The sequence below is a fragment of the Nerophis ophidion genome, linkage group LG08 (genome assembly GCF_033978795.1).
Source record: "Nerophis ophidion isolate RoL-2023_Sa linkage group LG08, RoL_Noph_v1.0, whole genome shotgun sequence".
Taxonomy (NCBI): Eukaryota; Metazoa; Chordata; class Actinopteri; order Syngnathiformes; family Syngnathidae; genus Nerophis; species Nerophis ophidion.
In genome coordinates, this window is record NC_084618.1 from 54712956 (window position 1) to 54737815 (window position 24860).

Here is a 24860-nt window from a genome sequence, read left to right on the forward strand (position 1 = left end):
AAAGACTTAATTTAGAGTCATTTGGACACTAATGTTAATGTTAATGTACCAATGATTGTCTCACACACACACACGCACCCACACACACGCACACACACACTAGGTCTCCCGTCCAAAGGCAAAACCTAGTAACTCACTTCTAGCTGATTTTGAGAAAACAAAGGAAAACCAATCTATCTTGATGCTGTCTTACAAAGATCTTCAAAGTCATCAAACGTATAGATGTTTTCTTGAGCTTTCATTTTCTTGCCGATTGAGCCATGGATTGAATCTGCTCCCATGAACATGTGTCCTTTCTCCAGATATTTTATCACAACCTCAGGTGGGCCCAATTCTGCGTTTGCACATTGGGCAAGAGCTGTGTACAGCGTCCAGTTTTTATTTTGACCTCCACAGTTATCTTCCCAAAAGAGTATGCAAGGGGAAGAATCAAGAACAATACATTTAATGAAGGCGCTTGCAACGTCCTGGGCCAATCTTCCAAATATCCCCTCGTGCCATAATATCACATAATCAGGTTGACCATCGGCCCTCATCCGTGCAAATGTCTCATTAAGGACAATAAGGCGACTGACAAAGAAGCTCCGATTGGTCCCTTGAGATACTAGGTTTTTCTGTTGTATCTACATGGTTATGTGGTAGTTGCTAGGTCCTGCCATGCGCGTAACAGCTTACTTACTGAACAAATTACAATATCGCATACACAAATGTAAAGCATATCACCTAGGAACTCCAAAATTATTATCAGCTCAGTTTTGACCAAAATTGAGTTACTGGGTTTTGCCTTTGGACAGGAGAGGTGTGGTGAAATGTGTCCTCTGCATTTGACCCATCTCCTTGATAACCCCCTGGGACACTAGGGGAACATATAAGGGCTAGGGTTAGGGTTACTAATAAGCAATACTTCTGAGGTTATTGAGGGAAGACTCTTAGTTAATGGCTTACTGGTTGTATAATAAGGCCATGCAGAAGAAGGCATTAAAATAAGTACTTAATATTGACTAATTAAGAGCCAATATCTTACTAATTTGCAACAAATTAATGGTGAATATGTTCTCCATACTAAAGTGTTACCGGACTTGCATATGAAATATGTTATTATATTGGTTGTAGTTTGCATCATACTGAGAGGTTCAATCTTGTGTCTCATTCCTGGTGTGTGATTGTGTACGGTATATTGCGAGTAACACAAGAAAAAACAAACAGTTACCTGATGGCTTTGCCCAAACAGTTTTCTACCTTCTTAAAGTCAGGTCTTTTCTCAGCATCCTCTTCCCAACAACTTTTTATCAGCATATACACCTGGGGGTGGATAGGAGAAACTCTTTAAAAGGCCCCCCAAGGATGAACCAGGTCATCAATATCCTGCCTTAGGATAAACATGCATATAAGTGGTCCTCATTTGTAGGTGTTGCTGGAGCAAAATAGTAAATTTTATTATTTAGTATGAATAATATTTTTATTTTTGTTATCATCACATACATCCTACACAATGTTCCTCGATTATTGTGGGGGTTCTGTTACAGACCTACATGGTAAGTACATTTTCGTGAAGTAGAGATGCTATTTTGTGTTTTTTATAAATATTATATGCATTTAAAGTCTTCCACACAGCTTCCACTCATAAACACTTCCAATGCTCTTAAAACACGTCATACACTATGTGATTTTAAAATACAAACTTGGAGTAACAGGAGGGTGTTTTTATTAGAGAATTACCAAACATTGTAGGAGCCAGAATTTGTTTTTTTTAGAAGCAAAGTGTGTGTGATTGTGTTTATATTTTTTTAGTTTAGTTTATTAAGGGTCCCCATTAGTCTACACCGCAGTGCAGACTATTCTTGCTGGGGTCCAGGGAAAAAACATCACACAATCACAAAACAAAAGGTTACAATGCAGTACAACATGATCAATAATAACATTTTGTAATACAAAAATAGCAACAACAAAAAAACAACTTGGAGTTTACATAATAGACTTAGACTTCCTTTTTATCGTCATTCAAATTTGAACTTTACAGTACAAATAATGTTCATACGAAAGATAAAAAAGAACAATATAAAAATAGATATATTTTCTTTTGCAAAAATAAAACAAAGAACCTATGGCCTACAATATACACATTAGTGTACCCAAGACAAACAATATTCTAAGTGACGAAAACATACCATAATGAATAAAATATGACAAAGAACATACAAAATCAAAATACAGTGGGGCAAAAAAGTATTTAGTCAGCCACCGATTGTGCAAGTTCTCCCACTTAAAATGATGACAGAGGTCTGTAATTTTCATCATAGGTACACTTCACCTGTGAGAGACAGAATTTGAAAAAAAAATCCAAGAATTCACATTGTAGGAATTTTAAAGAATTTATTTGTAAATTATGGTGGAAAATAAGTATTTGGTAAACCATTCAAAGCTCTCACTGATGGAAGTAGGTTTTGGCTCAAAATCTCAAAATGAATACATTGATGATACAGTAGAGGATTGGGAGAATGTCATGTGGTCAGATGAAACCAAAATAGAACTTTTTGGTATAAACTCAACTCGTGGTGTTTGGAGGAAGAAGAATACTGAGTTGCATCCCAAGAACACCACACCTACTGTGAAGCATGGGGGTGGAAACATCATGCTTTGGGGCTGTTTTTCTGCTAAGGGGACAGGACGATTGATCCGTGTTAAGGAAAGGATGAATGGGGCCATGTATTGTGAGATTTTGAGCCAAAACCTCCTTCCATCAGTGAGAGCTTTGAATGGTTGACCAAATACTTATTTTCCACCATAATTTACAAATACATTCTTTAAAATTCCTCCAATGTGAATTCCTGGATTTTTTTTCACATTCTGTCTCTCACAGTTGAAGTGTACCTATGATGAAAATTACAGACCTCTGTCATCATTTTAAGTGGCTGAATAAATACTTTTTTGCCCCACTGTAATATAAATATAAAAACGATAACCAGAAACAAGAATTAATTTAAGCAAAAAATAAGTCAAAAGAAGATTGACATAAGGTACCATCTAGAATAATCTCTTTCTGCAATACTTCTCCTTTCAGTCTATTCTTAAAAGTGTGTCTGCTGGGATGAGGGAGTTACTGGTCACATGGGCAAGGGTGTGGCTGTGTGACTTCCTTGACAGGAAGTATTTAAGGTTGTGCATTGACCTGTGTCAATTGAGAAATAGGAAACAGGAGCAAGCCCAGGTTGCCATGCCATATTTTTGGTTTACTGCTTTATTATATGCTTTATTTTCTGCCAGAAAGCTTTGTTTGGTACCACTCATGCCCTCTTATTTCTGTAACATGCTACATCCATTTCAAAAGTCAAATATAATTTCAGTCTCGGAACCCATCGCCGCCTCTCAGCGTCCACAAGGAAATGTGGCTGCAACATGCAGTATTTCAACAAAAACAGATTTTAAAAAACTAATAACATAAAAAAGATTTACGTAACTGAACTGTACTGAGATTTTAAGACTTTGCTTGGTAAAATCACTGATTTTACAGTTAATCTTATCCTTCATTTACAGCATACACTGGAGACGCAAATAAATGAGGAACTTACTTCGTGTTCTTTCTCTGAAGCTGTGTCAAAGTCTAGATCTGGCCTGAAGTAGGACATGATGACCTTGGACAGTTTTTCTGCGGCAACACCACAAATTAATTATTTAATGTATACAAAAAAATCACATGTCTATTAAGTCTCTTCAGCCTCTAGAGCAGTGGTTCTCAAATGGGGGTACATGTACCCCAGGGGGTATTTGAAGGTATGCCAAGGTGTATGTGAGAGTTTTTTTAAATATTCTAAAAATAGCAACTATTAAAACATCCTTTATAAATATATTTATTGAATAATACTTCAACAAAATATGAATGCAAGTTCATAAACTGTGAAAAGAAATACAACAATGCAATATTCAGTGTTGAAAGCTAGATTTTTTTGTGGACATGTTACATAAATATTGATGTTAAAGATTTATTTCTTTGTGAAGAAATGTTTAGAATTAAGTCCATGAATCCAGATGGATCTCTATTACAATCCCCAAAGAGGGCACTTTAAGTTGATGATTACTTCTATGTGTAGAAATCTTTATTTATAATTGAATCACTTGTTTATTTTTGAACAAGTTTTTAGTTATTTTGATCTCTTTTTTTAACAAATAGTTCAAGAAAGACCACTACAAATGAGCAATATTTTGCACTGTTTTACAATTTAATAAATCAGAAACTGATGACATAGTGCTGTATTTTACTTCTTTATCTCTTTTTTTAACCAAAAATGCTTTGCTCTGATTAGGGGGTACTTGAATTAAAAAAATGTTCACAGGAGGTACATCACTGAAAAAAGGTTGAGAACCACTGCTCTAGAGTACTCTAGCAAAGCCCTCATTGTACCAATTAACACTTTAACCACACTCGCACAAAAAACACACACACACACACACACATACACACCTTAAGTGTGTATGACAATCATTCCTCTGTGTTCACCATTTTAAAGCAATACAGTGTGTTAGGTGGTTTACACACAAATTGTGTCGCAATGTTTCACCTGCTCGGTCAGAACAGCATTTGGTGTAGAAGGTACTTTTTCTTAGAACTATCTCCTGAGAAATAATGGCGAAGCTGTACACGTCTCCTTTTTGGGAAGTACCCTGCTTCCTGAGGTGCTCTGGAGCTGTCCACAAGTCTGTGCAGAGGAAGTAGACAAAGAAGTCACTGGAAAAAATCAACAACTCATGAATGCAATGCAGTAAATGTTGTGTTGTTGTTGTTGTTATACCTCTGCCAGGCTTGAGAAAGGAGTTGCAACCAAAGTCTGTGATCTTCACAACCATGCGGTTGTCCACCACACAGTTGGTGGACTTAAGGCGTCCATGCACCTGGATGTCACTGGCATGCAGGTAGGACATGCCCTACACACACGCGCGCACGCACACAAAGATTAAATAAAAAATGAGTCAATGTCATTAATTTTTGTATATTAAAACAGTCTACAAAACATAAATGACGACACAAGTGACCAAAATGAGTTGCAGTGACCTGAGCTATGTTAAAAAAGCCTTATTGTACATTGACAGGACACAACATTGGGTACACTCACACCATCTAAATGAAAGAGATAGATAAAAATAAAATGTGCCTTCACGAGAGCAAAAAACCACACACTCCTAGACAATGTACAACCATGTTTAAAAACTAAAACAAATAGTACTAATATGATCTCAGTTAAAAAATATACTTATATGTTCAAACATCTGTATGCCAGCAGAACACTCGTATCCTTCAGCATTACAGTATGTGGAGTACAAATGTGATATTCTAATATAAGACAGTTTAAGCACATTGTGTTTGCAAGCATAATACTGACAACCTAAATCGGTAATTTTTTAAAAATTAATTAATTTATTGTTGTTTAATGGAAATTAGTACAATGTAATTAATCCTGAATACATTTTTGTTCTTGAACACTTTTGTGTTAGTTTACTTTGTAACCTTGATACTTTCTCTGACACAACACTAGCCGGTAATTGAGCCAATGCTCTCTGTCATGTACCTGAATTCACCCATTTATTATTGTTTAATAAAAATCACAGAAACTGATACAATTCATCCTAAAGTCATTTATTTATTATTGTTCAATTAAAATCACAGTAACTGATGTAATTTATCCTAAATTCATTCATGTGTAGTTAATTATTAGTCACAGTAACCGTTATCATTTATCCTGTAATCAATCAGTAATTGTTTAATTAAAATCATGGTAACTGATAAAGTTTCTCCTGAATTCATGAACATCACAGTAACCAACATTATTTGTCCTGAATTCATTCATTATTAGTGTTCAAAAAACAAAACACAGAAAATGATATAATTCATCCTACATTCATTCATTTATAATTGTTTAAAAAAAAATCAAATTAAACATTATAATTTATAATGAATTAAAGGCCTACTGAAACCCACTACTACCGACCACGCAGTCTGATAGTTTATATATCAATGATGAAATATTAACATTGCAACACATGCCAATACGGCCGGTTTAGTTTACTAAATTAAAATTTTAAATTTCCCGCGGAGTTTCTTGTTGAAAACGTCACGAAATGACGACGCGTATGATGAAGCGTGCGCGTGACGTCTCGAGTTGGAGGGGACCTATTAGCCCAGCACCACTAGCGGCTAAAAGTCGTCTCTTCTCATCGCGCAATTACACAGTATTTTGGACATCTGTGTTGCTGAATCTTTTGCAATTTGTTCAATTAATAATGAAGAAGTCAAAGTAGAAGGATGGAGGTGGGGAAACTTTAGCATTTAGCCACACAAACACATGGTGTTTCCTTGTTTAAAATTCCCAGAGGTGGAGCTTTACTATAGATTAGAGCGGTCAAGCGAACATGGATCCCGACCACTTGTCAACCGGCAGGTTTCGGTGAGAAAATTGTGGTAAAAATTCGCCTCTTACCGGAGATCAGCGGAACTTCTGTCGTGCTGCTGCTGCTGCCGTGACTAATTCCCTCAGAGACTGGTGTCAAGACACCCGTGGACACACCCCTCCGACTATCAGGTACTATATAATCTCACTAAAACATTAGCAACACAATAGAAAGATAAGGGATTTCCCAGAATTATCCTAGTAAATGTGTCTAAAAACATCTGAATCGCTCACAATGCAATCGCCTTTTTTTGTAAACTTTTTTTTAATTTTTTTTTTTTTTAATTTCTAGTCCTTTGTTATCAATATCCTCAGCCACAAATCTTTCATCCTCGCTCAAATTAATGGGGAAATTGTCGTTTTGTCGGTCCGAATAGCTCTTTTTTTTGGAGGCTCCCATTATAAACAATGTGAGGATGTGAGGAGCCCTCACACGGATGACGTCATCGTCTGCTACTTCCGGTACAGGCAAGGCTTTTTTATTAGCGACCAAAAGCTGCAAACTTTATCGTCGATGTTCTTTACCAAATCCTTTCAGCAAAAATATGGCAATATCGCGAAATGATCAAGTATGACACATAGAATGGACCTGCTATCCCCATTTAAATAAGAAAATCTCATTTCAGTAGGCCTTTAATGAATTTATTATTGTTCAATTAAAATCACAGTAATTAATATAATGTATACTAAATTGATTAATTTACTATTGTTTAGAGAAAATCACAGCAACTGATATCATTTGTCCTGAATTCATACATTTAGTATTAGTCTAAAAAAAAAAACCAGTTACTGATATAATTATCCTGAATTAACCAATGTATTATTGTTTAGTAAAAATTCCAGTAGCCAATATAATTTATTCTGAATTATTCAGTTATTATTGTTTAGTAAAAACACAGTAACCTATATCATTTATCTTGAAATAATCAATGTATTATTGTTTAAAGAAAATCAGCGTCTGATTTCATTCAACCCAAATCCATTCATATATAATTGTTTAATGAAAACCACAGTGTCTGATATAATATATCCTGACTTCATTCATTTATAATTGTTTAATAACAATTTGTGTCTAAAATCCTTCAATCTGAATTCCTTCATTCATTATTGTTTAATTAAAATAAGTTTCGGATATTGTTCATCCTGAATTCATGTATTTATTAGTATTCAATAAAGTATTGTCCATCATATATTTTGTATTTATTTATTTCATATACAACACTGGTATACCTTGGCGATGTCATACATGACAGAGATCTTAAACTCCCAGTCCATGAACGTCTCCTCCGGATAAGAGACCTTGTCATTCAGCACGTACTGGACAAAGAACAGGTGTGTATGCCGTCTGTTTCAATGGAAATGTGTGCCCACCATACATACGTACCCTAAGTGATCCCCGCTCACCGTACTCAAAAACCCCAAACACGCCCTCATCCAACTTCACTGTGCCGTAAAACTTGGTGAGGTTGTTATAGTCGACTTGCAAGAGCTGAAGAGTTGAAAGAAATCTTTAGAATATAAAGTGACAGTTAATTATGTGTGTCTTACAGCATTAAGCTCCATTTTCTGGGTCTCATTGAAGTTTCCATCTGAGTGGTTGAGCTCCTTCAGAATGACAATCTGAAACATTTGCAGTAGCACTGATATCAGATCAGGAATCCTCAGAAACAAACACTTTACGCTATACCTTCTTGTCGTAGAGCGCACGGCGGATCTTAAAAACTTTGTTTTTCCTCTCTTTTTCAATCTGAAGCAGACGACAGACACTTTAACCAAAAATGCAAGTGGACATGTGGACGGATGTTGTCTACCTCCAGGACAACTTGGTTCAATGAGTTGTCCTCCAACAGGGTGACAAGTTCAGAGGGGATGTGCGAGTCGGAGAAGCGTTTCCTCCGCAGCCGATCTCTCCTGTTCTGTCTGAACATGGTGTTAACTTTATTACTATCCATAATCACACAGCATTTAAGTAAATGTCCACACAGGGAATTCCTGTTCAGTGCATAATAAGCATCAACACGATAGCATGGCAGTGATAACCTGGGTTCTACACTCTTTTAAAGAAAAAAATGTGTTAGCCACCGAAGGAGACGTGTGCTTGTACAGAAAATACTGTAACATTGTTGGAATGATGACGAGTAACACCAAGATAAGCGGGTTCCACAATAGTTTCTATTGATTCTGATAAAGGCTGTGTTTAATTTTGTGTTTAGAGTAAGCCAAGGGCCATAAAACTAAAAGAGCTGCAGGCCGAAAATGACCCCAAGACCGGACTTTGGACTGTTAAGCAATTAACTGTGATAGCAATTTGTTTATTTTTTACAAGCGCTTCAAATGTTTATTCTAAACAAATCTCTGAATTCTCACTGAAGTTAGAACCTAAGCAGTATCACAAATTGATAGATATTTAAGAAATAATGTTAGAATAATAAGGCGTAATGTCAAAGCATTATTTCAATATTTGTCATTGCACCGTTCTATTGAGGATTTCTTTAAAGCATATTCTGTGTGATTTTGGTCTATATTAAGCATTTTAAAGAATAATGTGGCTGAATGAACTAAAAATAAAAATACTACAGTACTATTGGATGATACCAAACCAATCAGAGCATGCTGTTCAGTACCTTGGTCACTGATTGGCTTAATCTTAGGTAGCATTAATGTGTTGGATTAAAAGAGTGTAAAGGTGACCAAAATGTGTCATTTTGTGTTCAGAGAGGTCTTATAATGTTAAAAACAATATTCAGAATCTTTTCTATGCTCTAGCTATGAAAATATTTGATTCATAACTATTTTACCACTGTCACACCCAGAACCAATATACATATTCAGTATACAGTAATTAATGTATATCTAGTAGGTCTGGTAAATAATTATCCACCAATCATGACATGACTTCTTAGTCTGTTGTATGAATGAAAACAAGTGGATACACAGGTTAATTACACAGGTGGATACACAAGTTCATTACAATACCTTTTTCCAAAACATTTAATTGTTCTGCCTCTCACTGTTTGTCACTGACAAAGATAGATGGACAAATAAAACACTTTTCTGACCATTTAAGGGAAATTTGAACATTTCAAGCAGCACACCTGATGATCTCTCAGAATCTCACAGCACGTTTATGTGCCGCGATATAGGGGTTGGGAATCAGTGCTTTAAATGACCCTATTGTTCATCAAACTGCAAAAACAAAATTACATATTTATTCAGATGACTTTATGAATTTCTTTAATAAAAAAATTTTACTTATTAGAATGCGTCCCAGCTACAACTGGGTTGTATTAACACAGATATGACTGTATATACGGCGGATACTGCAAATATCCAAAATAGTTTCTCTCATTTTGATAAAATAACATTAGAAGAATTGTTACAACGTGTAAATGGAATAAAACAAACAACATGTTTACTTGACCCACTTTGTGGGAAACTTATCAAGGAGCTCTTTGTATTATTAAGTCCATCGGTGCTAAATATTATAAACTTATCACTTTCTTCGGGCACTGTTCCCCTAACATTAAAAAAAAAAGCGGTTATTCATCCTCTCCTTATAAGACCTAACCTCGATCCCGACCTCATGGTAAACTACCGACTGGTGTCTCACCTTTCCTTTATTTCGAAAATCCTCGAAAAAATTGTTGCAGAGCAGCTAAATGATCACTTAGCGTCTAACAATCTATGTGAAACCTTTCAATCCGGTTTCAGGGCAAATCCCTCTACTAACAGGTCCCTGTTAGTGACCTCGCAAAAATGACTAATGATCTATTGCTAACGATGGATTCTGATGCGTCATCTATGTTGCTGCTCCTCGATCTTAGCGCTGCTTTCGATACCGTCGATCATAATATTTTGATAGAGCGTATCAAAACACTAATTGGTATGTCAGACTTAGCCCTGTCTTGTTTTAACTCTTATCTTACTGACAGGGTGCAGTGCGTCTCCCATAACAGTGTGACCACGGACTATGTTAAGGTAACGTGTGGAGTTCCCCAGGGTTCGGTCCTTGGCCCTGCACTCTTCAGCATCTACGTGCTGCCGCTGGGTGACGTCATATGCAAATACGGTGTTGGCTTTCACTGTTATGCTGATGACACCCAACTCTACATGCCCCTAAAGCTGACCAACACGCCAGACTGTGGTCAGCTGGAGGCGTGTCTTAATGAAATTCAACAATGGATGTCCGTTAACATTTTGCAACTCAACGCCAAAAAAACGGAAATGCTGATTATTGGTCCTGCTAGACACCGACCTCTATTTAATAATACAACTTTAACATTTGACAACAAAACAATTAAACAAGGCGACTCGGTAAAGAATCTGGGTATTATCTTTGACCCAACTCTCTCCTTTGAGTCACACATTAAAAGCGTTAGTAAAACGGCCTTCTTTCATCTCCGTAATATCGCTAAAATTCGCTCCATTTTGTCCACTAACGACGCTGAGATCATTATCAATGTGTTTGTTACGTCTCGTCTTGATTACTGTAACATATTATTTTCGTGTCTCCCCATGTCTACCATTAAACGATTACAGTTGGTACAAAATGCGGCTGCTAGACTTTTGACAAGAACAAGAAAGTTTGATCATATTACGCCTATACCGACTCACCTGCACTGGCTTCCTGTGCACTTAAAATGTGACTTTAAGGTTTTACTACTTACGTATAAAATACTACATGGTCTAGCTCCATCCTATCTTGCCGATTGTATTGTACCATATGTCCCGGCAAGAAATATGCGTTCAAAGGACTCCGGCTTGTTAGTGATTCCTAAAGCCCAAAAAAATTCTGCGGGCTATAGAGTGTTTTCCGTTCGGGCTCCAGTACTCTAGAATGCACTCCCGGTAACAGTTCGAGATGCTATCTCGGTAGAAGCATTTAAGTCTCACCTTAAAATTCATTTGTATACTCTAGCCTTTAAATAGACCTCCTTTTTAGACCAGTTGATCTGCCGATTCTTTTCTTTTCCCCCTGTGTCCCCCCCTCCCTTATGGAGGGGGTCCGGTCCGATGGCCATGGATGAAGTACTGGCTGTCCAGAGTCGGGACCCAGGATGGACCGCTCGCCTGTGTATCGGTTAGGGACATCTCTACGCTGCTAAACCGACTCCGCTCGGAATGGTTTCCTGTGGACGGGAATCTCGCTGCTGTCTTGGATCCCCTTTGAACTGAACTCTCGCGGCTAAGTTGGATCCACTATGGATTGAACTTTCACAGTATCATGTTAGACCCGCTCGACATCCATTGCTTTCGGTCCCCTAGTGGGGTCCACTCCAAGGTTCTCATAGTCATCATTGTCACCGACGTCCCACTGGGTGTGAGGTTTCCTTGCTCACTGGGTGTGAGTTTTCCTTGCCCTTGTGTGGGTTCTTCCGAGGATGTCGTAGTAGTTTGTGCAGCCCTTTGAGACACTTGTGATTTAGGGCTATATAAATAAACATTGATTGATTGATTGATTGATTTTTGTGTGAAAGACACTAGTCTGCTTCCTGAAAACTGTTAAGTCTTGTATATACAGTATGTGATATTTAGTCCTATGGGTACAACATTAAAAGACGTATCCTCATTATCACTCACCTGTAGAAGATGAAGGCAATGAAAGCCACAACCACCACAGTCACCGCCAAAACTATGACGACGATATTAAGTGACGCTGCTTCTGTTAACAGAGAACATAAACTGGTGAGAAAACAATACTCTAATACTCTAACTCGCCATATCATTAGGTACACCTTTGTCTGCATGCACTGCTTTGTCTGAAATCTTCGTGGTAATAGTTGTTAATCAGTGTCACCTCTAAACTGTGGTATAAGTGGGAAGGGCATTTGACGACATTTCTTTAATCAAAATATGGAAACAATTATCCATCCATCTTCTTCTGCTTATCCAAGGTTGGGTCGCGGGGGCAGCAGCCTAAGCAAGGAAGCCCAGACTTCCCTCTCCCCAGCCACTTCGTCCAACTCTTCCCGGAGGATCCCGAGGCGTTCCCAGGCCAGCCGGGAGACATAGTCTTCCCAAGGTGTCCTGGGTCTTCCCCGTGGCCTCCTACCGGTTGGACGTGCCCTAAACACCTCCCTCGGGAGGCGTTCGGGTGGCACCTTGACCAGATGCCCGAACCACCTTATCTGGCTCCTTTCGATGTGGAAGACCAGCGGCTTTACTTTGAGTTCCTCCCGGATGACAGAGCTTCTCACCCTATCTCTAAGGGAGAGCCCCGCCACACGGTGCAGAAAACTCATTTCGGCCGCTTGTACCCGTGATCTTATCCTTTCGGTCATGACTCAAAGCTCATGACCTTAGGTGAGGATGGGAGCGTAGATCGACGGGTAAATTGAGAGCTTTGCCTTCCGGCTCAGCTCCTCCTTCACCACAACGGATCGGTACAACGTCCGCATTACTGAGGACGCCGCACTGATCCACCTGTCGATCTCACAATCCACACTTCCCCCACTCGTGAACAAGACTCCTAGGTACTTGAACTCCTCCACTTGGGGCAGGGTCTCCTTCCCAACCCGGAGATGGCACTCCACCCTTTTCCAGGAGAGAACCATGGACTCGGACTTGGAGGTGCTGATTCTCATTCCGGTCGCTTCACACTCGGCTGCGAACCGGACTAGTGAGAGCTGAAGATCCCGGCCAGATGAAGCCATCAGGACCACATCATCTGCAAAAAGCAGAGACCTAATCCCGCGGCCACCAAACCGGAACCCCTCAACGCCTTTACTGCGCCTAGAAATTATTTCCATAAACGTTATGAACAGAATCGGTGACAAAGGGCAGCCTTGGCGGAGTCCAACACTCACTGGAAACGTGTCCGACTTACTGCCGGCAATGCGGACCAAGTTCTGACACTGATCGTACAGGGAGCGGACCGCCACAATAAGACAGTCCGATACCCCATACTCTCTGAGCACTCCCCACAGGAATTCCCGAGGGACACGGTCGAATGCCTTCTCCAAGTCCACAAAGCACATGTAGACTGGTTGGGCAAACTCCCATGCACCCTCAAGAACCCTGCCGAGAGTATAGATCTGGTCCACAGTTCCACGACCATGACGAAAACCACACTATTTCTCCTGAGTCCGAGGTTCGACTATCCGGCGTAGCCTCCTGTCCAGTACACCTGAATAACCCTTACCGGGAAGGCTGAGGAGTGTGATCCCACGATAGTTGGAACACACCGTCCGGTCCCCCTTCTTAAAGAGAGGGACCACCACCCAGGTCTGCCAATCCAGACGTACCGCCCCCGATGTCCACGCAATGCTGCAGAGTCTTGTCAAACAAGACAGCTCCACAGCATCCAGAGCCTTAAGGAACTCCGGGCGGATCTCATCCACGCCTGGGGCCTTGCCACCGAGGAGCTTTTTAACTACCTCGGCAACCTCAGCCCCAGAAATAGGAGAGCCCACCACAGATTCCCCAGGCACTGCTTCCTCATAGGAAGACGTGTTGGTGGGATTGAGGAGGTCTTCGAAGTATTCCTTCCACCTATCCACAACATCCGCAGTTGAGGTCAGCAGATCACCATCCGCACCATACACGGTGTTGACAGTGTACTGCTTCTTCTTCCTGAGGCGGCGGATGGTTGTTCAGAATCGCTTCAAAGCCGTCCGGAAGTCGTTTTCCATGGCTTCCCCGAACTCCTCCCATGTCCGAGTTTTTGCCTCTACGACCGCTGAGGCTGCACACCACTTGGCCCGTTGGTACCTGTCCACTGCCTCCGGAGTCCTATGAGCCAAAAGAACCCGATAGGACTCCTTCTTCAGCCTGACGGCATCCCTCACCGCTGGTGTCCACCAACGGGTTCTAGGATTACCGCCCCGACAGGCACCAACTACCTTGCGGCCACAGCTCCAATCGACCGCCTCGACAATTGAGGTGCAGAACATGGTCCACTCGGACTCAATGTCCAGCACCTCCCTCGTGACATGTTCAAAGTTCTTCCGGTGGTGGGAATTGAAACTCTCTCTGACAGGAGACTGCCAGACGTTCCCAGCAGACCCTCACAATGCGTTTGGACCTGCCAGGTCTGTCCGGCATCCTCCCCCACCATCGCAGCCAACTCACCACCAGGTGGTGATCAGTAGAAAGCTCCACCCCTCTCTTCACCCGAGTGTCCAAAACATGAGGCCGCAAATCCGATGACACAACTACAAAGTTGATCATGGAACTGCGGCCTAGGGTGTCTTGGTGCCAAGTGAACATATGGACACCCTTATGTTTGAACATGGTGTTTGTTATGGACAAACTGTGACGAGCACAAAAGTCCAATAACAAAACACCACTCGGGTTCAGATCCGGGCGGCCATTTTTCCCAACCACGCCTCTCCAGGTTTCACTGGCGCTGCCAACATGAGCGTTGAAGTCCCCCAGCAGTATAAGGAAATCACCCGAGGGAGCACTCTCCAGTACTCCCTCGAGTGTACCCAAAAAGGGTGGGTACTCTGAACTGTTGTTTGGTGCGTAAGCACAAACAACAGTCAGGACCCGTCCCCCCACCCGAAGGCGGAGGGAGGCTACCCATTCGTCCTCTGGGTTGAACTCCAACGTGCAGGCTTTGAGCCGGGGTACAACGAGAATTGCCACCCCAGCTCGTCGCCTCTCACTGCCGGCAACGCGAGAATGGAAGAGAGTCCAGCCCCTCTCGAGAGAAGTGGTTCCAGAGCCCTTGCTGTGCATCGAAGTGAATCCGACTACATCCAGCCGGAATTTCTCTACTTCACGCACTTGCTCAGGCTCCTTCCCCCCCAGTGAGGTGACGTTCCACATCCCAAGAGCTAGCTTCTGTAGCCGAGGATCGGACCGCCAAGTGCCCTGCCTTCGGCTGACGCCCAGCTCACATCGCACCAAACCTCTATGGCTGCTGCTATGAGTGGTGAGCCCATTGGAGGGGAGACCCACGTTGCCTCTTCGGGCTGTGCCCCGCCGGGCCCCATGGGGACAGGCCCGGTCACCAGGCGCTTGTCATCGTGCCCCACCTCCGGGCCTGGCTCCAGAGGTGGGCCCCGGTGACCCGCGTCCGGGCGAGGGAAATCTGAGTCCTTTGTTCGTGTTCATCATAGAGGTCTTCGAGCTGCTCTTTATCTGGTCCCTCACCTAGGACCAGTTTGCCTTGGAAGACCCTACCAGGGGGCTTGAATCCCCCGGACAACAGAGCTCCTAGGATAATTGGGAGACACAAACTCCTCTACCATGGTAAGGTGGGAGCTCAGAGAGGAGTGGAAACAATTAACGAGTAAATAATTTAGAGAGTTATTGTATTTTTTTATTATTTTTGATGAACAGACAAAAAAATCCCTACTAAAGAATCAAACTACTACTACGAGAAAAACATCTGTTAACCTTTCCATCCGTTTACCCCCGATCAATAGGGGCAGAGTGTCTGTTTGGCTTTCCTCACGACGTCTATGAACCAGCTCCTTGGTCTTGGAGGTGTTCAGGACACGGTTATTGCCTGAAAACCAAATTGAAAGCTGCTCCACCTCGTCGCGGTAAGCTGACTCATTTCCCCCAGAGATGAGCCCCACAACCAAGGTATCATCAGCAAACTTGACACTTGACAGCCTCCAGACACTCCGTTCTGGAGAGACTAGTTCCAATACAGCTGACTCTCCTCAATGACTCTAATTATAGCCTGTCAAATTTGCAATCTGGGTTCAGAACTGGCCATGAATGCATCACAGCTACAATTACCGCTACCTGTATTTCCCCTCGGAGATTAACTCCACTTTGTTTGGAATTTTGCGTATCGTTCAAAATCATTATGAAGGACATTTTGCATTCTAACATGTAAAACTTGTCTGCTTCTAGGTAGCTAGCAATGGAGCTAATAAGAGCAATCAATTCTACCTGTAAATCAATTAAAAATTGCATTCAAAAACCATCACCAATACTTCATTTACGTTTCGTAACCTGTATAATAACCAAACTGTAGCGACATTGTGATTGTAATAGCGAACACTGAGGAACTATTTTTCTATCGTAGTAACACATCAACGTGCTACGGTATTAGCCGTATAAGCTAACTACGGCAAGAGATAAGCTTGCGTCTACGTCTGCAAACGCGTTTGAATTTGGAAAGCACAACACATAAGAGACCGATCTGAACTGACTGACAAATGAACAATCATATTACGGTATCTATAAAGTATTAGCCTACATTTCATGTTATGTTTGTCAGAACTAGCCAGACAGCGTATGTACTGTAGTTGTAATAACACACATTAAGTTCTGCGTGTATTAGGATCGATGTAACTTGTGACTCACTCGATGGAATTTTGTGCGTTTGGTCCAGCTGGCGTGGAACATTTATAATTTTTTGGGGGGTAAGCACTCTATTTGTGTCGAAATAGCTTGTCTCCAAATTCCACATTCCCAGCTTCGAGTGGCTTTCACCTCATCGTATCGATTTCCGTCTGCTCCAACGTTTAACCCTCTTCTTTGTGCTCGCTTCTAGAAGCAACGGTTCATCCTCCGTTCATTCAGTTTCAAAAAGATAAGGTAGTGAATCATCATTTGTCCAAAAATAGTCGTCTTTGTTTCGTCATGATTAGAACACACATACGTGTTTTGTATGTGGAAGAAGGAACACACATTTGTGCGCTGCTATGGAAACAGAAATCAATGCGCAGAAGAAGTCAGTCCCAGAAATTATTAAAATGATAAAAATATTGTAAATATTGAACATATTACACATTGTTTTGAACATGACAGTTACTACATTATATATATACTTGCAGTGTGTATACAAAATGTTGATGGAAGGTTTCGAAGGCTACAATGGTGACTCCAATTAGCCAAATCATTCAAGCGTTTGTTATCATCTTAAAAATCCTAATTTAAAAAAAATATCTCTCGTCATTCCAGAGACTATAAAAACGGGAACAAATACCTCCCTGCTTGACACCCAGCATCAAGGGTTGGAATTGGGAGTTAAATCACCAAAAACGATTCCCAGGCGTGGCCACCACTGCTGCTCACTGCTCCCCTCATCTCCCAGGGGGTGATCAAGGGTGATGGGTCAAAAGGAGAGAACAATTTCGCCACACCTACTGTGTGTGTGACAATCATGGTTACTTTAACTTAAATAATGATTGTGAACAATTGGCAAAATTCCCAAAAATGTGCAGTTCCCCTTTAAGGTCCTTCATGATTACATCACTTCCATGGGCAATAAACATGTCTGCATACTTGATTTCCTAGATCTGGCCAAGGCGTTTGATTCAGTAGATCTCAAAATCCTCTTAAATCGACTTTTTAGTATTGGCTTGTCCAAAGGTTGCATCGACTCTAAATAACCGCATACATCAAGGGAAATTTTAAAATATTCTGAGCCGCCTTGGATTTTTTAACGTGTGCCCCAAGGTTCCATTTGGGTCCAAGGTTATTCTCCATCCACATAAATGATGTGACTAAGGCTATCAGTGCCTTTCAGATACATCTTTATGCTAATGATACTCATTTGGTCCTTCACTCATCATCCACCCTCCAACTCCAACTGGGGACGGCGTGGCGCAGTGGGGAGAGTGGCCGTGCGCAACCCGAGCGTCCCTGGTTCAATTCCCACCTAGTACCAACCTCGTCACGTCCGTTGTGTCCTGAGCAAGACACTTCACCCTTGCTCCTGATGTGTGCTGGTTGGCGCCTTGCATGGCAGCTCCCTCCATCAGTGTGTGAATGTGTGTGTGAATGGGTAAATGTGGAAGTAGTGTCAAAGCGCTTTGAGTACCTTGAAGGTAGAAAAGCGCTATACAAGTACAACCCATTTAACTCAGCCTCACCTCTACTGGGGAATCTTTTTATGACTTTCATCTTTGTTTCAATTTAAAGAACACCAGATGCGTGTTATTTGTTAAAAAAAAAAAACTTTGGAAAAAAATCAAGGGTTCCTGCTTCACAAAAATCTGAATACAGATACATGATTTTTTTTACACACATTCAAAAAAGGACAATTTAAAAAAAAAAAGATTTTGGACACGGCAACATACACATATTATTTTTACAAACAGATCAAAATACAGAGAGACAGATTTGTCTTACACGCAAACAAATATGAATACAAACACAAAATACAACACGAAGACACACCTCTGTCACACCTGTGAATCAGGTCTTATGTTCGATCATGTTATGTTTTGTTTTTTGGACTCTTGTTTCCTGTTTTGCACTTCCTGGTTTTGTTTTGTTTCCATAGTAACCCATTAGTTTCCACCTGGTCTCCTAGTCACGACCTGGTCCTCAGCCCTCACATCTGTTTTTAATAATCACAGCTGGTATTTAAGCCATTTGTTTTCTGTTCCTAGGCCTGGCAACTTTACCGGATGTACCTACTGAACCTTACCTACCCTCATGGCCACGCACCTGCCTGACCCTCATTTACCTTCATGCCTAGCCACGCTGTTGTTGTTCTGTTTATACCACGTAAGTTTTTTGGTTTGTTTTGTGCCACAGTTAGTATCTTTTCTTCCTTTGTATATAGTGATGCCATTGTGCTGTTTTTGTTTGAAGTATAGTCTAGTTTATTCTCCGCCACTGTGTTTTCCTGTTTTGAATTATAGTGTTAAATAAATCAATCATGTACCTACATTCACGTCTGGCTTGTGCAAATCATCCTTTGCGTGGAAGAAGCAAAAAAATTCCAAGTTCAAGTCCTGACAAAAGTTGCCAGCAAAATAGCTTCTTCGGAGGATGTTTGGACAAGGCGTCTTTGGCGGTACTGCGCGCGATTTAAGAGGAAACGCTGCGCTATTCCTCCCTGGCGCAAAGAGGACTGACGTTGGTGCCAGATGGTGAACTGATGCCGATAGATTTTATTTGGCCCGATGACGACGCCATGTTCCCGTCATCCTGGAGGACGTCGGGGAGGGCTTCCACGAGTGGACAGGAAGCGTCGCCTCCGCAAGCTCCTCCCGCTCCGGGCGGAAGTGGACCGCGTGCTGCCCGGACTTTCCAGGACAACGTCACGCCACCGTTAACAAACGACACAACAGCTCAGGAAGATTTTTTTTTCAAATCTTTCAAGCTAGATCACCCACCTCCACCAGAAGACTCAAGCCCCATAACCATGATAAAATATTATCAGAACATGATTTGAACATCAGATCAAATCAGTCACAGCCACCCAATTTTCATTCCACGCCCTCCAGGACTCAAGCCCCGCCCACGTCACAAGAAAATGTTTTTTTTTCACCCACGAAGACCAAGAGCAAAGAAAAAAGACTATTTGGACAATTTAAAGAGGAGGATTCTGCCCTCCTCCTCACTTCCTTTCACCCACCCCAAGAGACTGTTCCGCATCGCGGTGAGAGCATCTGGTATCGCCCCCTTGAGGGGGGGGCTAGGGCTGGGGGCTATTTAGTTGGTGCTGCCCAGTGCGATGCCAAGCCACAGCCTTTAGCACAGCCGCCACCACCAGTTCTTCCGCCTGCCAAGCCACAGCCGCCAACATGTCCGCCACCACCAGTTCTTTGGCCTGCCAAGCCACAGCCACCAGCTCGTCCGCCACCACCAGTTCTTCGGCCTGCTAAGCCGCAGCCTCCAGTTAGGCCACCGCCACGGCTAGCACCAAGTCCACGGCTAGCACCAAGTCCACGGCTAGCACCAAGTCCAAGTCCAAATCTGATGCTAGCACCAAGTCCATAGCTAGCACCAAGTCCAAGTCCAAGTCTAGGTCTGATGCTAGCACCAAGTAGAAGTCTAAGTCCAGGTTTGATGCTAGTACCAAGTCCAAGTCCAAGCCCAAGTCCAAGTCCAAGTTTGATGCTAGCACCAAGTCCAAGTCTGATGCTAGCACCAAGTCCAAGTCTGATGCTAGCACCAAGTCCAAGTCCAAGTCTTATGCTAGCACCAAGTCCAAGTCTAAGTCTGGTGCTAGCACCAAGTCCTAGTCCAAGGCTAGCACTAAGTCCAAGGCTAGCACCAAGTCCAAGGCTAGCGCCAAGTCCAAGTCCAATGCAAGCGCCAAGTCCAAATCCAATGCTAGCGCCAAGTTCAAGTCCAGCACCAAGACCAAGTCCGAGGCTAGCACCAAGTCAAGGTCCACGGCTAGCACCAGTGCCTGCACCACGTCGGGCCCCAGTGCCTGCACCACAAGAGGTACCAGTGCCTGCACCACAAGAGGTACCAGTGCCTGCTCCACAAGAGGTACCAGTGCCTGCTCCACAAGAGGTGCCGTGCTTGCTCCACGAAAGGTACCAGTGCCTGCACCACGTCGGGTCCCAGTGCCTTCACCACAATTGGTACCAGTGCCTGCACCACGCCAAGCTCCAGTGCCTGCACCACGCCGGACCCCAGTGCCTGCACCACGCCAAGTTCCAGTGCCTGCACCACGCCAAGCTCCAGTGCCTGCACCACGCCGGGTACCAGTGCCTGCACCACTACAGGTACCAGTGCAGGTTCCAAGCTAAGCTTCAGTGCCTGCACTACGCCAAGCTCCAGCGCCGCCAGTAGCAGCACCAGGCCAATATTCTCCGCCTGCCACGATGACGACGCGTCCGCCTCCTTGTCAGCCACGGATGTGGCTACTACGTGGTCGTCCGCCACGCCAAGGGCGCCGACCTCCTTGTCGGTCACGGATGTGGCCACTATGTGGTCGTCCGCCACGCCAAAGGCGCCGACTTCCTCGTTGGCCAAGGACGTGGCCACTACGTGGTCGTCCGCCACGCCAAGGGCGTCGACCTTCTTGCCCACCTCGTCAGGTACAGCGGGCTTCTACGCGTCGCCGCCACCTGACTCTGCCCTGGTGGATACGGGGACACGTGACTGGCGACCCACCGCCATGTCCCCCTCCCGCCCTACCATGACTCTTGATCATTGTTTCCTTTTTTGGACGTCTAGAATCTGTCCTTAATGGGGGGGGGCACTGTCACGCCTGTGAATCAGGTTTTATGTTTGATCATGTTATGTTTTGTTTTTTGGACTCTTGTTTCATGTTTTGCACTTCCTGTTTTTTTTTTTTTTTCATAGTAACCCATTAGTTTCCACCTGGTCTCCTAGTCACGCCCCGGTCCTCAGCCCTCACACCTGTTTTCAATAATCACAGCTAGTATTTAAGCCATTTGTTTTCTGTTCCTAGGCCTGGCAACTTTACCGGATGTACCTACTGAACCTTACCTACCCTCATGGCCACGCACCTGCCTGACCCTCATCTACCTTCATGCCTAGCCACGCTGTTGTTGTTCTGTTTATACCACGTAAGTTTTTTGGTTTGTTTTGTGCCACAGTTAGTATCTTTTCTTCCTTTGTATATAGTGATGCCATTGTGCTGTTTTTGTTTGAAGTATAGTCTAGTTTATTCTCCGCCACTGTGTTTTCCTGTTTTGAATTATAGTGTTAAATAAATCAATCATGTACCTACATTCACGTCTGGCTTGTGCAAATCATCCTTTGCGTGGAAGAAGCAAAAAAAATCCAAGTTCAAGTCCTGACAAAAGTTGCCAGCAAAATAGCTTCTTCGGAGGATGTTTGGACAAGGCGTCTTTGGCGGTACTGCGCGCGATTTAAGAGGAAACGCTGCGCTATTCCTCCCTGGCGCAAAGAGGACTGACGTTGGGGCCAGATGGTGAACTGATGCCGATAGATTTTATTTGGCCCGATGACGACGCCATGTTCCCGTCATCCTGGAGGACGTCGGGGAGGGCTTCCACGAGTGGACAGGAAGCGTCGCCTCCGCAAGCTCCTCCCGCTCCGGGCGGAAGTGGACCGCGTGCTGCCCGGACTTTCCAGGACAACGTCACGCCACCGTTAACAGACGACACAACAGCTCAGGAAGATTTTTTTTTCAAATCTTTCAAGCTAGATCACCCAACTCCACCAGAAGACTCAAGCCCCATAACCATGATAAAATATTATCAGAACATGATTTGAACATCAGATCAAATCAGTCACAGCCACCCAATTTTCATTCCACGCCCTCCAGGACTCAAGCCCCGCCCACGTCACAAGAAAATGTTTTTTTTTCACCCACGAAGACCAAGAGCAAAGAAAAAAGACTATTTGGACAATTTAAAGGGGAGGATTCTGCCCTCCTCCTCACTTCCTTTCACTCACCCCAAGAGACTGTTCCGCATCGCGGTGAGAGCATCTGGTATCGCCCCCTTGAGGGGGGGGCTAGGGCTGGGGGCTGTTTAGTTGGTGCTGCCCAGTGCGATGCCAAGCCACAGCCTTTAGCACAGCCGCCACCACCAGTTCTTCCGCCTGCCAAGCCACAGCCGCCAACATGTCCGCCACCACCAGTTCTTTGGCCTGCCAAGCCACAGCCACCAGCTCGTCCGCCACCACCAGTTCTTCGGCCTGCTATGCCGCAGCCTCCAGTTAGGCCACCGCCACGGCTAGCACCAAGTCCACGACTAGCACCAAGTCCAAGGCTAGCACCAAGTCCACGGCTAGCACCAAGTCCAAGTCCAAATCTGATGCTAGCACCAAGTCCATAGCTAGCACCAAGTCCAAGTCCAAGTCTAGGTCTGATGCTAGCACCAAGTAGAAGTCCAAGTCCAGGTTTGATGCTAGTACCAAGTCCAAGTCCAAGCCCAAGTCCAAGTCCAAGTTTGATGCTAGCACCAAGTCCAAGTCTGATGCTAGCACCAAGTCCAAGTCCAAGTCTTATGCTAGCACCAAGTCCAAGTCTAAGTCTGGTGCTAGCACCAAGTCCTAGTCCAAGGCTAGCACTAAGTCCAAGGCTAGCACCAAGTCCAAGGCTAGCGCCAAGTCCAAGTCCAATGCAAGCGCCAAGTCCAAATCCAATGCTAGCGCCAAGTTCAAGTCCAGCACCAAGACCAAGTCCGAGGCTAGCACCAAGTCAAGGTCCACGGCTAGCACCAGTGCCTGCACCACGTCGGGCCCCAGTGCCTGCACCACAAGAGGTACCAGTGCCTGCACCACAAGAGGTACCAGTGCCTGCTCCACAAGAGGTACCAGTGCCTGCTCCACAAGAGGTGCCGTGCTTGCTCCACAAAAGGTACCAGTGCCTGCACCACGTCGGGTCCCAGTGCCTTCACCACGATTGGTACCAGTGCCTGCACCACGCCAAGCTCCAGTGCCTGCACCACGCCGGACCCCAGTGCCTGCACCACGCCAAGTTCCAGTGCCTGCACCACGCCGGGCACCAGTGCCTGCACCACGCCAAGCTCCAGTGCCTGCACCACGCCGGGTACCAGTGCCTGCACCACTACAGGTACCAGTGCAGGTTCCAAGCTAAGCTTCAGTGCCTGCACTACGCCAAGCTCCAGCGCCGCCAGTAGCAGCACCAGGCCAATATTCTCCGCCTGCCACGATGACGACGCGTCCGCCTCCTTGTCAGCCACGGATGTGGCTACTACGTGGTCGTCCGCCACGCCAAGGGCGCCGACCTCCTTGTCGGTCACGGATGTGGCCACTATGTGGTCGTCCGCCACGCCAAAGGCGCCGACTTCCTCTTTGGCCAAGGACGTGGCCACCACGTGGTCGTCCGCCACGCCAAGGGCGTCGACCTTCTTGCCCACCTCGTCAGGTACAGCGGGCTTCTACGCGTCGCCGCCACCTGACTCTGCCCTGGTGGATACGGGGACACGTGACTGGCGACCCACCGCCATGTCCCCCTCCCGCCCTACCATGACTCTTGATCATTGTTTCCTTTTTTGGACGTCTAGAATCTGTCCTTAATGGGGGCGGGGGTGGCACTGTCACGCCTGTGAATCAGGTTTTATGTTTGATCATGTTATGTTTTGTTTTTTGGACTCTTGTTTCATGTTTTGCACTTCCTGGTTTTTTTTTTTTTTTCATAGTAACCCATTAGTTTCCACCTGGTCTCCTAGTCACGCCCCGGTCCTCAGCCCTCACACCTGTTTTCAATAATCACAGCTAGTATTTAAGCCATTTGTTTTCTGTTCCTAGGCCTGGCAACTTTACCGGATGTACCTACTGAACCTTACCTACCCTCATGACAACGCACCTGCCTGACCCTCATCTACCTTCATGCCTAGCCACGCTGTTGTTGTTCTGTTTATACCACGTAAGATTTTTGGTTTGTTTTGTGCCACAGTTAGTATCTTTTTTTCCTTTGTATATATAGTCATGCCATTGTGCTGTTTTTGTTTGAAGTATAGTCTAGTTTATTCTCTGCCACTTTGCGCGCCCTTTGTTTTTCTGTTTTGAATTATAGTGTTAAATAAATTAATCATGTACTTACATTCACGTCTGGCTCGTGCAAATCATCCTTTGCGTGGAAGAAGCAAAACAAATCCAAGAGTAAGTCCTGACAACCTCTGATTATACACACAAACAGATTGAGATACTGACACACAAATTGGTATACAGACATGTGAATCTAACATGTCTGATTACACACACAGATTGAGATACGCATTTGCAAATTGTTTTGCTACAATAATGCTTCCATAGTTTTGTCTCTGGTGTGTCTCTTTCCACCCACTACTAATACCT

At 43.8% G+C, this 24860-nt stretch overlaps 1 protein-coding gene and 1 long non-coding RNA gene across 4 annotated transcripts in view; one reads left to right on the forward strand and one right to left on the reverse strand.

Moving 5' to 3' along the window:
* The window catches only part of gucy2cb (guanylate cyclase 2Cb), a 53922-nt gene that overhangs the window by 13836 nt on the left and 15226 nt on the right, over nucleotides 1-24860 (reverse strand). For all 3 annotated transcript variants that reach the window (XM_061908953.1, XM_061908952.1, XM_061908951.1), the window contains 10 exons: nucleotides 12021-12102; nucleotides 8252-8360; nucleotides 8128-8187; nucleotides 7989-8060; nucleotides 7825-7929; nucleotides 7671-7757; nucleotides 4788-4920; nucleotides 4557-4694; nucleotides 3570-3646; nucleotides 1211-1302 (listed from right to left, as the gene is read on the reverse strand). In XM_061908953.1, the coding sequence (XP_061764937.1) occupies nucleotides 1211-1302; nucleotides 3570-3646; nucleotides 4557-4694; nucleotides 4788-4920; nucleotides 7671-7757; nucleotides 7825-7929; nucleotides 7989-8060; nucleotides 8128-8187; nucleotides 8252-8360; nucleotides 12021-12102 (955 nt within the window). The remainder of the gene's footprint in view (nucleotides 1-1210; nucleotides 1303-3569; nucleotides 3647-4556; nucleotides 4695-4787; nucleotides 4921-7670; nucleotides 7758-7824; nucleotides 7930-7988; nucleotides 8061-8127; nucleotides 8188-8251; nucleotides 8361-12020; nucleotides 12103-24860) is intronic.
* LOC133557958 (uncharacterized) lies at nucleotides 18552-24613 on the forward strand. The gene is made up of 3 exons (XR_009807876.1): nucleotides 18552-18863; nucleotides 21517-21634; nucleotides 24312-24613. It is a non-coding gene; the product is annotated as an uncharacterized LOC133557958 (long non-coding RNA).